Source organism: Corvus kubaryi, unplaced genomic scaffold (assembly GCF_017639235.1).
Source record: "Corvus kubaryi isolate FWS band 111438036 unplaced genomic scaffold, C.kubaryi_AGA036_p1.0 65287, whole genome shotgun sequence".
NCBI lineage: Eukaryota > Metazoa > Chordata > Aves > Passeriformes > Corvidae > Corvus > Corvus kubaryi.
Window position 1 is genome coordinate 81,248 of NW_024581892.1, and position 13,320 is coordinate 94,567.

General features: G+C 37.5%; 2 protein-coding genes across 10 annotated transcripts in view; one reads left to right on the top strand and one right to left on the bottom strand.

Annotated features, from left to right (window-relative positions):
- Positions 1-5,664, top strand: part of LOC121673232 (neuronal membrane glycoprotein M6-b) — a 44,930-nt gene extending 39,266 nt beyond the window's left edge. For 5 of the 6 annotated variants that reach the window (XM_042046371.1, XM_042046369.1, XM_042046373.1 and 2 more), the window contains 3 exons: positions 365-438; positions 746-811; positions 3,152-5,664. In XM_042046371.1, the coding sequence (XP_041902305.1) occupies positions 365-438; positions 746-811; positions 3,152-3,301 (290 nt within the window). In that variant the 3' untranslated portion in view covers positions 3,302-5,664. Of the gene's footprint in view, positions 1-364; positions 439-745; positions 812-1,509 lie in introns of all 6 variants that reach the window. The other variant, XM_042046370.1, reaches the window with a different exon arrangement.
- Positions 1-13,320, bottom strand: part of LOC121673231 (oral-facial-digital syndrome 1 protein-like) — a 41,620-nt gene that overhangs the window by 4,938 nt on the left and 23,362 nt on the right. For 2 of the 4 annotated variants that reach the window (XM_042046364.1, XM_042046362.1), the window contains exons 19-22: positions 9,956-10,075; positions 8,769-8,920; positions 7,986-8,156; positions 7,271-7,341 (exon numbers count right to left, since the gene is read on the bottom strand). In XM_042046364.1, the coding sequence (XP_041902298.1) occupies positions 7,271-7,341; positions 7,986-8,156; positions 8,769-8,920; positions 9,956-10,075 (514 nt within the window). Of the gene's footprint in view, positions 1-6,093; positions 6,287-7,270; positions 7,342-7,985; positions 8,157-8,768; positions 8,921-9,955; positions 10,076-13,320 lie in introns of those variants that run through there. The other 2 variants (XM_042046366.1, XM_042046365.1) reach the window with 2 other exon arrangements.

A 13,320-nucleotide genomic window follows, 5' to 3' on the forward strand; every position in this document is an offset into this window, starting at 1 on the left:
CATCTAGTAAGTGTTATCCTGAAGGTGCCAAGTGCCTCTGAGATGCAGATTCTCTCTTCTGTGCTGAGTGGGGGAGTAGGCAGAGTGTGCAACTGGACCCAAAGTGCAAAAACCCAACCAACTGTTTGGCTGCCAGATGGGAAAACCACATCTGAGAACATGCCTTGGCAGCAGTCCTCAGTGTGAGGAGAAAGCATAACTTGAGGGAGTTGTTTTAATTCCTGCTGCCAACTCAAAGCTGTACTGGTCAACGTACAGATGCCCAGAATGGGAACACAACTGGCAAGTGGGTGGAAAAGATGAGAGGAACAGAAAGTGTGTGTTGATTGCTGAAATTAGTGGTTTCTTTTCTGTGGTATTTCAGGTATTATCCCTTGGAATGCTGTACCTGGCAAAGCCTGTGGCCCAATTTTAGAGAACATCTGCAACACAAATGAGGTATAGAAACTTAACCTGTGTGCAGCTTTTGACTACAGGTCACTTGGGCACCCTGTAGTAAATACTTGATGAAAGTTTTTGGAGAGAACTCATGCAAGGAGTGTAGAGAGATTGCTTTAAATATAACACTGAAGCAATTGTTACATCATCAAAAAAAAATTATTTTCAGTACATTTTTATTTTCTAGAGCTTTGCTACCATGCTACAAAGACTGTTTTATTATCCTTACTCTCTAGAACACTTGAAATGCATTTTGTACTATTCCTAATGAATTACTTCAATGTTTTTAACATGTTTTTTTCTCTAGTTCTACATGTCTTATCACCTGTTCATTGTGGCTTGTGCTGGAGCTGGTGCCACTGTCATAGCATTGGTGGGTAGTATTTTTTGTTGTTTTATAATTTAAAATGTTAATTTTAGGCTTAAGATGCTTTTAGATTAAATTTTGTGTATATTAAAAGTAGTGATACTAGACATGAAGGAGGGTGAGCTGTAATCACCACTATTTGCTGCTATGGTTTGGTCATCACAAGTCAGCAGGTCCCCAACTTTTGCTTTAAGAAGTCATCTTAACCCGCCTCCCACATACTTAGGAAAAAATTATTTGCATGTCCTTTCAAAATCCTACTTCTGTCCACTGTTTCTGCTTTTATTTCGACTATTTATTTTCATTTTTGTAGTTTATTTGATCAGCTGCTTGTAACCTCTTGGTTTCCTTTGCCTGGACCCAGGCAGATTGACTGGTCCAACCCTGCAGTGCCTGTTCCAGGTAGCGGCTGGGAAAAGGGACATTAACAAGATGACTTGTTCCTATGTCTAACACTTCCTTTAGTGGCCAGCTGCTAACCTTGTGCCAGCCAAGCCCAATACTCACAACTGGTTGACAAAATAGCCTTAGGGTTTGTGCTGGGTTATCCTCCCCAGAGAAATGGCAGGTTATTTATCTTGCATCTTCACCCTGGAAGGAGCTCAGAGTAACATCTGTTGTAAAAGTATCGAGAGTTGCCCAAGTGGGCTTGAGCCGTCACCTTGTTGTATCTTACTCTCCTGTATTTTGTTCTCTTCCACCAGCTGATCTACATGATGGCTACTACATATAACTATGCTGTTTTGAAGTTTAAGAGTCGGGAAGATTGCTGCACTAAATTCTAAATTGTATAAGCCCAGTAAAAAGCTGCATTGCGTAGCTTGAAATACCACTGACACCCTAGACTAAAAGTCTAGCTTTCTGAATTTTGTTACAGTAATTGTAAATAGCTTCAGTAAGCATCGTTTAGCTTATCAGATTAATGAAATGACTTCTTGTATATGAACTATGATGTGGATGAGATCTGGCTATCTTTTCATGTTGAGAGGATTCAGTTACTGTAGGGGCGTTTATAAAGCATCCTTCTGAGAAGGGGATGTTTTCATTTCAAGTCTCCACTTGATTTCTAACAGTCATCTCAAACAAATACTGGAACAGTTCAGGGTCAGATGTACTAATTTATTCTCCACCATGAACACCAAATACAAATACCCTCCAAGCATACAAAATACATATGGTGTGAAAGCAAGGGAATAATGAAGTAGTGCCAGTCTATTTTGGCAGAGATCAGAAGCCCAGGTATTATGAATTAATTTGCTTCTATTTCCAAGTGATTCCATGCATGATGAAATCAATTATTTTCTCTTACTCTTAAGTAAGTGCCGAATGATACCCTTTCTCTCAAAAAATAAATCCTTGTCTTAGCTCTGCGTAAAACAATCACATTCTTTCTTTTGGACCCTGAACTAGTAAGAAACAGCATATGAATAACTTCTGTTCTTGTATGGCTGCACTTTAGTAACTGATTTCTCAGTAGCCAGATCTCAAAAATGTAAGTATGACTGCACAGGAAGCAAAACCATGCATAGATCACAGGGACCTTTTTACAGTGTTGGGGAGAAAAAAGAAGGAGAAGTGAATCAATGTTTTCAGATGTACATGTTTTTGCATGAAGTATGGGCAAAAGAAGTTGGCAAGAGACGAATGCACAAACTAGAACAACAAACACATAATAATTTAAAAAAAAGGAGCCATTTGCTATATACAATATAAAACTCTTCACCTGAGGTTGGACAATGGAAGTTTAAAATGTAGCTATAAAAATACAAGATTAAGACTTCTTAACCCAGAGATTGCATGCTTTTGCTTAGTTTTGGACTCATGTTTTCATGTTTAATTTTTTGATGTGTTAATGTAGCCTTGTTCGCATAAATAAAACAGTTCACAGTTTCAGGTTTTTTTCCAGGGGGAGGGTGGAATTCTCATCTGCTTGTTGGGGGAAACGACCTGCCGGGCTCTGGGCTTGGATATGCATAAACACCACGACCTTAGAAAGCAGTTCTTCTGAGCACCTCGTAGTTTACAGATTCTGTATACTGCCATGTACAAAACTGTTTTCCTGCTTCCCCCCATTCTGCATTTTAATTGACCCGTACAACTCTGTAGCTCATTTTAATATCCTTGTACTAACTTTCTCTAAACTGTGAATAACTGAGTTATTAGCATGCCAAATTCTAGAGATCTTTGAAAAATAGCCTCTGTGCTTGTTTTAATAACAGAATGCTTATTAACGTAGAATAACTATTTTTTTGGTCGTTATTTTAAAGAGCGTCTATTAATCTGACTAGCAGCTTGCTTTGCCTCTTGACATGCTCACTCGCCATCATGCTCACCCTTCTCTTCCAGATCCACTTCCTCATGATACTGTCTTCTAACTGGGCCTACTTAAAGGATGCAAGCAAAATGCAGGCCTACCAAGATATCAAAGCAAAAGAAGAGCAGGAGCTTCAGGATATCCAGTCTCGGTCAAAAGAGCAACTCAATTCTTACACATAAATGTTTGCCACAGTAATTCAGCAGAAGAATTCTGTAGCTCTGACAAATCAGCAAATAGCTGCTCTGCAGTACAGATGTGTGTCTACCAAACAAAATTAGAAGTGTAAAAGCTTCACATTCCAGCTCCTGGAAAACTTTTTTAGGGAAATCTTCCCATGGGTAATCTTCCATCCTTTCTAACAGAGAATGGATGGTTTATTCCAGGCATTTTAAAAGGCAACACTTTACAAAAAGTGACCAAATTATTCTTCTTTGAGACTTGTGGTATTTAATATTTGACTTGTTCTACAGCATGCCGCCCTGCACAAACGCTGGCAGGTGCCAAGCAGGCAGTAGATCTGTGCAGACCTCAGGCACAGGCATGGCCTGCGACTGAGCACCTCCCAAAGGAACCCGTGCCCAGCTGGCATTTCTGAGAGGAGCTCGTGTTTGTGTGGTGGCACAGCTGCAGCACCTCCCAGGTTGCAGGGGGGCTGTTTGGGAACGCCCCTGCCTGGGCCACGGGAGCAGCTCCACTCCTGTGCCACACGCATCCATGATGAGGCCGTCATGTCCCTGTGCTCACCTGAGTGTCGAGCAAATGTCCCAGTTTCTAATCTTTTTATTAACTATTTAATGGAATGTAGATCCCTGGATCTGGATAATGATCCCCTTCTTTGAAAATAAATGTCAGCTTTGCCTTAATATTTATTTTCTATAAATGTCTTAGCATTTATACAGTGGCAGGAGACCATTATCCTACATTTTAAGTAAGTGAAAGTGTTACCTTATTAAAATGACACTGATCTGACTATTCCAAATGAGCGGATGAGAAAGTTTGCAGAGTTTTACACTAACAATAAAATTTGCAGCCATAAAATACAGGATGTCCACCTTTCTCTATCTTGGTGCTTAGCAAATTTATAGTCAGTGCTTATATGTTTTCCTTTTTACAAATTAATTAGCACACTAAGAAAACATGGTGTTCAGAAAAAAACCCAACAAACAGACTGGTGCCATTTTAAAGTCATTTCCCATAGAAGTCTGCCTTCTAATTAATGGTTTTTTTCAGAAGCATTCAGTGATATCTTGAGTATTAGTGATGGTATATTTGGTGTTTGTTCTATATGATATATATATATATATATATATAAATGTTGGGGGGGAAAAGTAAAAATACATCATTCATTTGAAAAAATTAAATATTCAAGTCATACCCCTGCTAAGCTGATGTGTGGTTTGGTAGTTTTGACTGTTTGCTGAATATACATCAAAGGAAGCACAAATTCCTTCAAATCAGTATTAAGAGAAAAGGCATTTTTTTGGGGGGTATCAACTTCAAATATAATTTCTTTTGTTAAATATTGAAGTCTAATTTGACAGTTTCAAAAAAGGGGCAAAGTTGATTGATGTAGAGCAAATATGACAAAATAGCCTAGTGTATGTTCTTACCTGTTGCATGAAGGAGACATTTCTACAGCAATGCAGGTGATGTTCTAGCCCAGTGTTTGCATAAGGGTAATAATGGAGGCAGTGTCTTAAAGCCTAATTCTTTTCTAATTCAGTGTAGCTATTACTGGGAGTTTTTGAAGTTTTGTTTAAGTAGTCTAATATTTTTATGTAAAGAGCATTAAATTTTGCTATGTATAAATTTTTGTAACCTAACAGTGAATCAATATTTTCTATCAGTGCCAAGGGCTTCCTGTAGTTACATCCAAGTGTTAAAATAAATATTTGTAGATAATAGACAACACTTGTGTATGCTTATTTGAACCCAGACCTACAGCTACTCCATGGCAGTGCATCTCTAGGCTTTACATCTCTATCTGAAGTGAAACAGCTTCTGTTCCAGAGCTCCCTGCCCTCCTGCATGGGGCAGGGCTGCCCTGCAGGTGCAGCTGCAGCTGTGTGCAGCATGCAGTAGTGGTAGTTGTTCCAGGCCAGCATAATGCAACAAGCACTACCCCTTCCCAACATCCAACAGGAGCAGTCTCTCAGAAATTCTGTAAAGGCCAGCGTGACTGCAACAGCAAATTAAGCAGCATGTAAAATTAAGAGTAGCCACCACTTCACATTTTAGCTTCATTTCAAAAAGCAAAGTTTGGATCTGTCACGGTTTTGGTACATTGTGTTTCAACATCCAGTGAATTCAAGACAGAACTTTGTTTTTTGCCCCTAAATTCTGTCAAACTTGGCTTCATGTTCTTGTAGGTTAGGTCAAGATGAGCAGCCTCAAATGCAGTGCAAGTTGTAATATATGCTGCCACCCAAAATTACTTCATTGATAAAAACTACTGTATTTTATACTGTAAATAAAGTTTAATGATCTTGCCTATAATCTACCCACAAAATACAAAGCTTAAATAAAGATGAGTTAAATAGCATTTTTATTTTAATCTTTCCGTTCTGGGCTGGTTAATACCAACGAGGTGATCCATGAGAGGGGCTGCTTCTGAAAGTGGCTGCCCCTGCCACAGCAGCAGAAGGGGCACCTTAGTTTGGGTCTGTCACACTCCACACTCTGAAACTGTGTGAGCCAAGTGCCTCCACAGGACACCTTTAAAAGCAGGTGATGGTGATGGAATTTTTTGTTTCTTCCACCATACTTTGAACCATTTGGAGCAGAAGGGGTTGGGGGCGGGGGTTGGTAAAGTTGACAAAGTTTAGAGGAATTCAGTGTCAATACAAATCTACCCAAGCATACTGATCAGTTTTTGTTCCCTGCTTTGTTATTTCTCCCACCCCACCCAAGGGCTTCCTCCTGGATTAGTAACACATCAGGACTCACTGTTTGAAGTCAATGACTGAAATGGTGAAACAGATCAAAATCGGCTTTATTAATTTATAATTGCACAGCCTGCAATGTTGGTGCCTAACATTTATTACACACAGAAACCTACTGTAAAAACATCTTTCTCATAATAAGAATAACAATTAAAAAAATCAGTAGCTATTGTTCACCAGAAGCTTTCATCCACATCTCCATGAGAAATGTCTGCAACACTACTGATTATAGGAGAGAGGAAAAAAAGGTGTTATGAGTCCAACGTAGTTTATCTTAAATCTTAATACTCATTTTAAAGCAATAGTTAAGAGACTGCCTTTGCTGCAATTCTCTTGCTGTTTCAGTGAACTGCTGGCAATAAAACCAGCCCTAAAGGAGGAGGATCTGGGCCTTCATTAACTGAAAGCCATCACCTGTATCTCAAAAAGCAGAGCTATCTTCTGTTGTGCTCACCCAGTGAAAACAACACAACTGCTGCCAATTCAGGAGCAGCAGGGTAGGGCTTGCTATGTTCAACAGCACATATAATAGTGAATCATTCCTATGGTTATGGTGAACCTTTATGGGTTTTTTTTCTATCTGCTCCACATTTTTTGCTTATTTTGAATTCTCCATCTTCAAAGAAACTGAAAGATTTGATGGAAGATTGTTTGTTTTATCGTTTGCAAGCAACTAAAACCTACATATCCTTATTTATCAATGTGTAGAGAGAACCAGAGGAAACGCCTGGGCTGTTGTAACTCAGTGCAGGCAGCCAAAATCTCTGAATAAAGTGTGTTAAAAGGCCACGATGCTACTGAAAAGTCAAAGCTAGGAACACAGACCATGGGCGAGGTGCAGCACAGACAAACCTTCACCCAGGGGGTCATCACATAAGAACAATCCCTCAAACTCCAGCTCTCTGTCAAGGAATTTGGATGCTGCTCAGTTGCAGGTAAAGAGTTGTGACTGCCACAGCTACTGAAACAGATCATGGAGTGCAGCTCTCAGCTGTGAGTTCCAAACAGTGCTTAACCTGCATGTACAAGAACTGGAAAGATCCTCAATTTTTCCAACACACTTGCTTTGATTACTAATTTATGTTGCTTTTTAAGGAGGCAGATGTCTCTTAATGTAATTCATATTAAATCTATGTATTAATTTAGAATTTATTATTATTATTTGTTAATATGGTGTTCTAGAAGTGATTAATACAGGAGCCTTACCTGTCATCCTTTTCAGTAGATAGAAGTCCTTCTGAAAGTGACACTTCTCTTATGTCTTCTTTTTTTGAATCCTGGCAACCAAGAGGAAAATACACTTTCTCTAACCAGTTCTAAAGTCAAAGTTTAAGTGACTCTAATAGTATCTGTATTTTGAAGGCACATAACTGAAAATAAAAATCTTCTGAATGACCAACCCTATTTCTACAAATGCTACATTGGACCTAGAATAGTAACACTTTGGAAATTTAGACTGGGATCATGTCTGAAGAAAAGCATCCTGCTTTCCCTCACTGAAGTAATACCCACCCATACCTCTTCTCTAAAAGTCCAATTTTCCATTTTGCCAGAATAAATTCTATCAGTTCTGTTAGAGGAACACAAACTGACCTGTGTAGGTTCAAACTGTATTTAAACGCAGTTTAAGCTAAAAATTGAGGACATTTAAATACTGTCCTGGTACCTTAAAAAACAAAAAAACTTCCTACCCAGAGAACACCAGCAACCCTTATAGAAGAAAGTTTTCAGTGTTTTTTCTTTTGGGTCATCACACTTTTCCAAACATTACACAAATCCAGACACTCTGCAGGTTGTTACATAAAGTTTCTACATGAAGAAAAACTTAAAAATGTGAATATTGTTTTCATTCCTAAGCATGCCTAGCAAGACACAAATTCGGTCAATAATATTTTTGGAACTGTGTTTTGAGAGTAATCACCTTGTTTGCCAGTTCCTGCTCTCTGCTCTGCTGAATTATTCTCATGTATTTTTCTAATGGATTTGAAGGAGGATCCTTTACATTATTTTCAGCACCAGTGTTACTATGCTCAGATTTTACTTCCCCTTTATCTTCTATTTCTTCATCTGTTTTCATTGAGTCTTGGATATACTTTAAGACACAAAAATAAAAATTAAATACTGATTAGGAAAATATATTTATACCTTAGTACCTGCAATAAATGCAGAATTTCATGCTAACCTCAGTAAAACATACCAGGCTAAACAGCATTAAACAGGACCTAAAAATCCAGAACACTACATAAACAAACATGGAGTGTTTAAGCTCAAAGGGATTTAAGCAAACTCAAGGTCTCCTAATACCCTCTGCTTTCCAGAGTACCCTGGACACCCTGACAGAGGTTAATGAACAGATGGACATTAACATGTTCTGGTGGTGTCCCACTTGCAGTGGCCACACCACGGAGACAGCAAATGTTCAGCTTGTTCCAACAGCATGGTGACAGTGGCCATAAAACTGTAACTTCCAGTTTCATGAAGCATGGAAGGAAAAGCATCTGTTTCCAGTGAAAAAGTTACTTGGCATAAGGAGACATTCTAGTGACACTCTGGTTTATCACACAAGTACATAAAATAACTCAGTCTCTACTACTTTCACTTCATTGGAATTAAATCTATTTTTAACTAAGTAACACATGTAACAATCCTAAACTGCAAGGGACTACAGAGCTGCATCACTGTCAGGAATTAATTAAATTACCACCTCTTCATTAAGCTTTTCCACTTCTTTTTGCTCACTTTCCAAAGCGTCCTGTTGCTCTTTCTCGCTCCTTTCTTCTCTTCCTTTCCTTTCTTCTTCTAAGTTTTTGTCAACTTCTCTGTTCTGTTCTTCAATCTGCCTTTGATCCAGCACTGCTGTGAAAAATTATTTCAACATCTGTCATTTGATTTATGTAGTTCAGTAATCACTACAAGAGCATACAAATAAGTACCAGGTTCCTGTATAACGTTAGCAGTAAATGGAGAACAACTGGATATATTGTTTACACACACACACCAAACTTATTCTTGAGTATTGGGTAATGTGTTTTCCCACCTCTAAACTGATAAATGACTCACCAATAGTTAAGGAGTAGAGCCAAAGTAGAGGCCAGAGATTTGATAGATCACTGCACTTCTCATTCCTTTCATGAGCATTCTCATTAAACCTTAATTATCCCAAATTCCATGTTACTATATTCCTTCCCCCTCTGCAATGGGTTTGGATATAATTCTTTATATTTAAAAAGCAAAGTATTTAAAATCCCTTTGAAAATTACTGCAGGACATACTGTTGATGTGACCAGTGTATTTAAAAAGCTGACTACAAAGAACAGCATCAAATAGCAATGAGATGGGCAAACTAAGTACTGGGAATCATGAGAAGCTACAAAGCTCTTCTCTAAATAAAAAGAACCATAATGTTTCCATCTAGAACAATTAGAAAAGCAGCATATGCTGATTGAAATCATTCTCATCTACCCAAAGAATTAAAACTGCATTGTGATAATACAGTTCACCAACAGTCAAAAATAAATTGAAAAAAAATCCAGACAAGCAGTACATAAAATACTTCAAACCAAAATATTTAATGTCTCATTGCTATCAAGAACAGAAATTATATTTACTAATTACCCTAAAGAAAAAAAAAATCATTTCACCAGATGCTGGACAAGGGGGTTGGGAGGGGTGGCAAGAATGTTTAAATTAAAACCAAATTTAACTAAAACCAGGGTGAAAAAAAGTAATCCTCATACAGAACAGCAAAAGAAAACACTCTTTCCTCTTTAGTACAGAACTAGCACTTTTTGGAAAATTTTTCAACCACACCAGCATACATACATACAGACTTTTATACACATTTGACATTTTAAAAGGGTACTTTCTTTTGAGTCTGAGCTGAGAACTCACTTAAGTCCTGCAATGAAGTGGCTGTTGCTGGTACAGGGGCTGTGACATGGTTTCCATCAACGATGTCCCCAGATGGATGCAAGACATCACTTTCACACTCCTCTGGTATGTCCCCCTGAGCTGGAGAAGAAATTTGAACAATGGCTTCATTATTTTGTAATTGCAAAAGTGGAGCACAGCAATGGATTCAGTGTGGGAATGGCTAAATTAGAACACAAAAATATCAGCACTAATTGAGCATTTTCCCTTCAGCTTGATCATCTCCCTGAGAATTAAGAATTATCATAGGCTGTACTTGCTTCCTTCATTACAGAATTGTTAGTTTTGAAATTCGCTATTGGAACACATCTGTTTATAAAGCCAAAACTGAAGAAATATACAACAGAAACCCAAGATGTTTTCATTTCCTTACATAATCAAGATACAAGTCACAGAAAAATTGTATGTCCAAGTTCAGCTCATCCTTTTTATGAATATAAAAACAATCTTTAACTATTTGATGACACACTCTTTAATGGGATCATTGCCTTCTTCAGTGAACAGGATGGATGCTGCTAACTCAGATATTCTACATTATACTATCTTCTCCCTGTGAAAGGTGGCTCTGAATTCACAAAAACACAATTACTGTCCTTCCTCTTTGATCACTGCTGTGATACTCAACTGCTTCTTAATTATTTACTTGCAAAGTATGCAGACTGCTATTATCTCATTTGATGGGAGATAGGAAAAAAAAAAGAGATAAAACAAGATGTGGCCATTACCTCTAGATAGCCAACCTGAAATACACAGGACTATTCTCCCAAGCATTTAGTGTAACAGAGCACAGATACCCTATATATCTCTTTAGGTTTTGGGTGAAGCTTTAGAAAACATCAACTTTTCATCCTTCAAATACCATCAAGCATTTTTCTTTTTCACATTATAATAAAATTGAAATATTTTGCATGAAAAAAACCAAGTCAACCACATGGATCAGCCTCTATCTGAATGGTTTGAATTTCTTTAAATTAGAACTCTTTTAAAGGAACTATAGATGAAAGGAACTATAGAAAGCATGATGGAAAATTTCTGTCAAGCTGTCAGTCTAACTAAGTTAGGAGAATGTTTTCAGTTTCTTACAAAAGCAAGAGTAATTCCTACCAGCTTCACCTAGGAATATAACTCCTATATATGGGGGTTTTTGTAAGACCAAAATAATGGGCTATCACACAAAATCTATTCTGTTTTGTTGCTCTCTCTTTAAATTATAAAGCTATCAACAAAAACATTATTTCCATATGAGGCACCAATAAGCTTCAGGGTATGTAATATTTAAATAATAAAAAAATTCCTTTCATAAATTTGTCCTGGTTAAATATTACTTCTAACTTCAAAATGAATGCTAACAACATAAGCAAAGAAAGAAACCCAAACCAAAACCATTACAGTATAAAATGAATTAACTACTCTGCAAAGGAGAAAAAAGGTAACTCTGTGTACTTTCACTCCCTTTTTAAGGGTGGATAGCAAGAGATGCATTATTCCCTTAAGATGAGCTCATCACCTAAAAGCAGCTGCTGCCAAGAGAACTTGCTGACCTTTTCTTTCTAGAACTCACTCACAGTAGGATTAAAAGACTTCCATATTTTCTGGTACCTCCTTTAATTCATTGTTTTTTCCTACTGTTATCCACTTTGTCCTTCATTGTATCTTTCTCTGTATTTACTTCTTAGATTTTACTTTCTTACCCACCGCTCCCAGCCACTTCTCCTGAGCTACCTCCTCCCCTTTTTAGCCAGTCTGATTTCCTCCTATATCCTGAGATTGTCTTTTGATGCAGTCTGACCCAACTAAAGTACTCTTGATTGAGAAATCATCAGCACATGTGAACTCCTACAATTATTGACCACCACACATCACCAAATGATTCAGTAATACCTTACTTGGGCACAGCATCTACTCAGCCCTAATTTCGAAGAAAATGCCAGTCTGTTGTCATATGTAATAAAATAAAAGTGAAATATGTAACATATTCCCAAAAGCCTCTCATATAAAATTAAGCAAATAATTATAAGGCTAATTAAAATGTGAGATGAATAGAAACCATTACTGGCTACAGGCTTGGTTCACATTCAAATAATACATTTAAAGCTTATAAAAAGGAAGCTAAATGAGATAAATAAACCCAACTGAGTAATGCGTAAAGCTTCACAGAGAAATGCACGGATGAGGCATTATCTTCTGCTAGTTATCACTAAACACTATCAGCACATCTGCTGTTTAAACAAACATCTTTTTTTGGTTAGTTCCTTTTAAAATACTGAAAGCCATATTCTCACAGGGTCAGGAGAATGAGCAAGGGGTCCACTCCACCTTCCATATGACCTAACCACAACCAAAAGCATAAGCCAGTCTGGGACCCAGGAAACCACTCACACCAGTCAGAATCACTGGTTTCAAAGAAAAGATCCCTAACTCTCCCATACAGCAATCACAATCTCTTCACCAACTATGAGTTTAGTTACACCACACAATGCCACATGTCCACCAGCCTCAGGACTTTACAGACCTAACGAAATCTGGAAATAGGAAAGATTAACTTGCTGTTCACAGCTTTCTCATTGACAACTTCATTACTTTAAACCCACAGTTTCATGAGAGATCAGGCTGCTCAGGTTCAACATTAGGATGTCACTCAAATGCTGAAAAACTAAGTAAGGCCAGTAACTGTGCTTCTATATCTCACTCCATATACAAATGGCTATAAAGTACACTAAGTTTTATTATCCTCCTCTTTCTACAGTACCTTAGTTACATCAAAGATTTTTGAAAACTGACCCTGTAGCATTTAGAGAGAAGGAAACATTTTATAGCATGCAATCACAGAGAGCAGAAATGCAAATAAATAAAATGCTGACCTCAGAGAAAAAAAAGTTAGGATACAATTCAGGTTTCAGTAACTTAACCATATGCTCCAAAACTATTCAGAGATGCTGATTAATGACAGCATACTTGCAGGAGTTCTTCACACATTTACACACACCCTAGAGCAACTTCTAATTCATAATACTATTTATGCCTCACTTACTGAAGGAAAAATTAGGAGTGCATACAACAGCCACAGAAACTTATCTTTAGAATTAGAACCTGGTTCTAATTTATGCAGCAAATATAATAAACCTCAATTTAGTTCACATACTAGTACATTTTTCTGTTTAAATAAGAATTCTACACCATTTAAAAACATTCCAAAACAATGGTCAGACCTACAGCGTTAATCAGAACAAGGTTATGCAAGATTTCTGAACAAAATTACGTCACAGATTTCAGAACCAACTCAATTTAATGTCTGCTTATTACTACATACACTTATCTAAAGATGC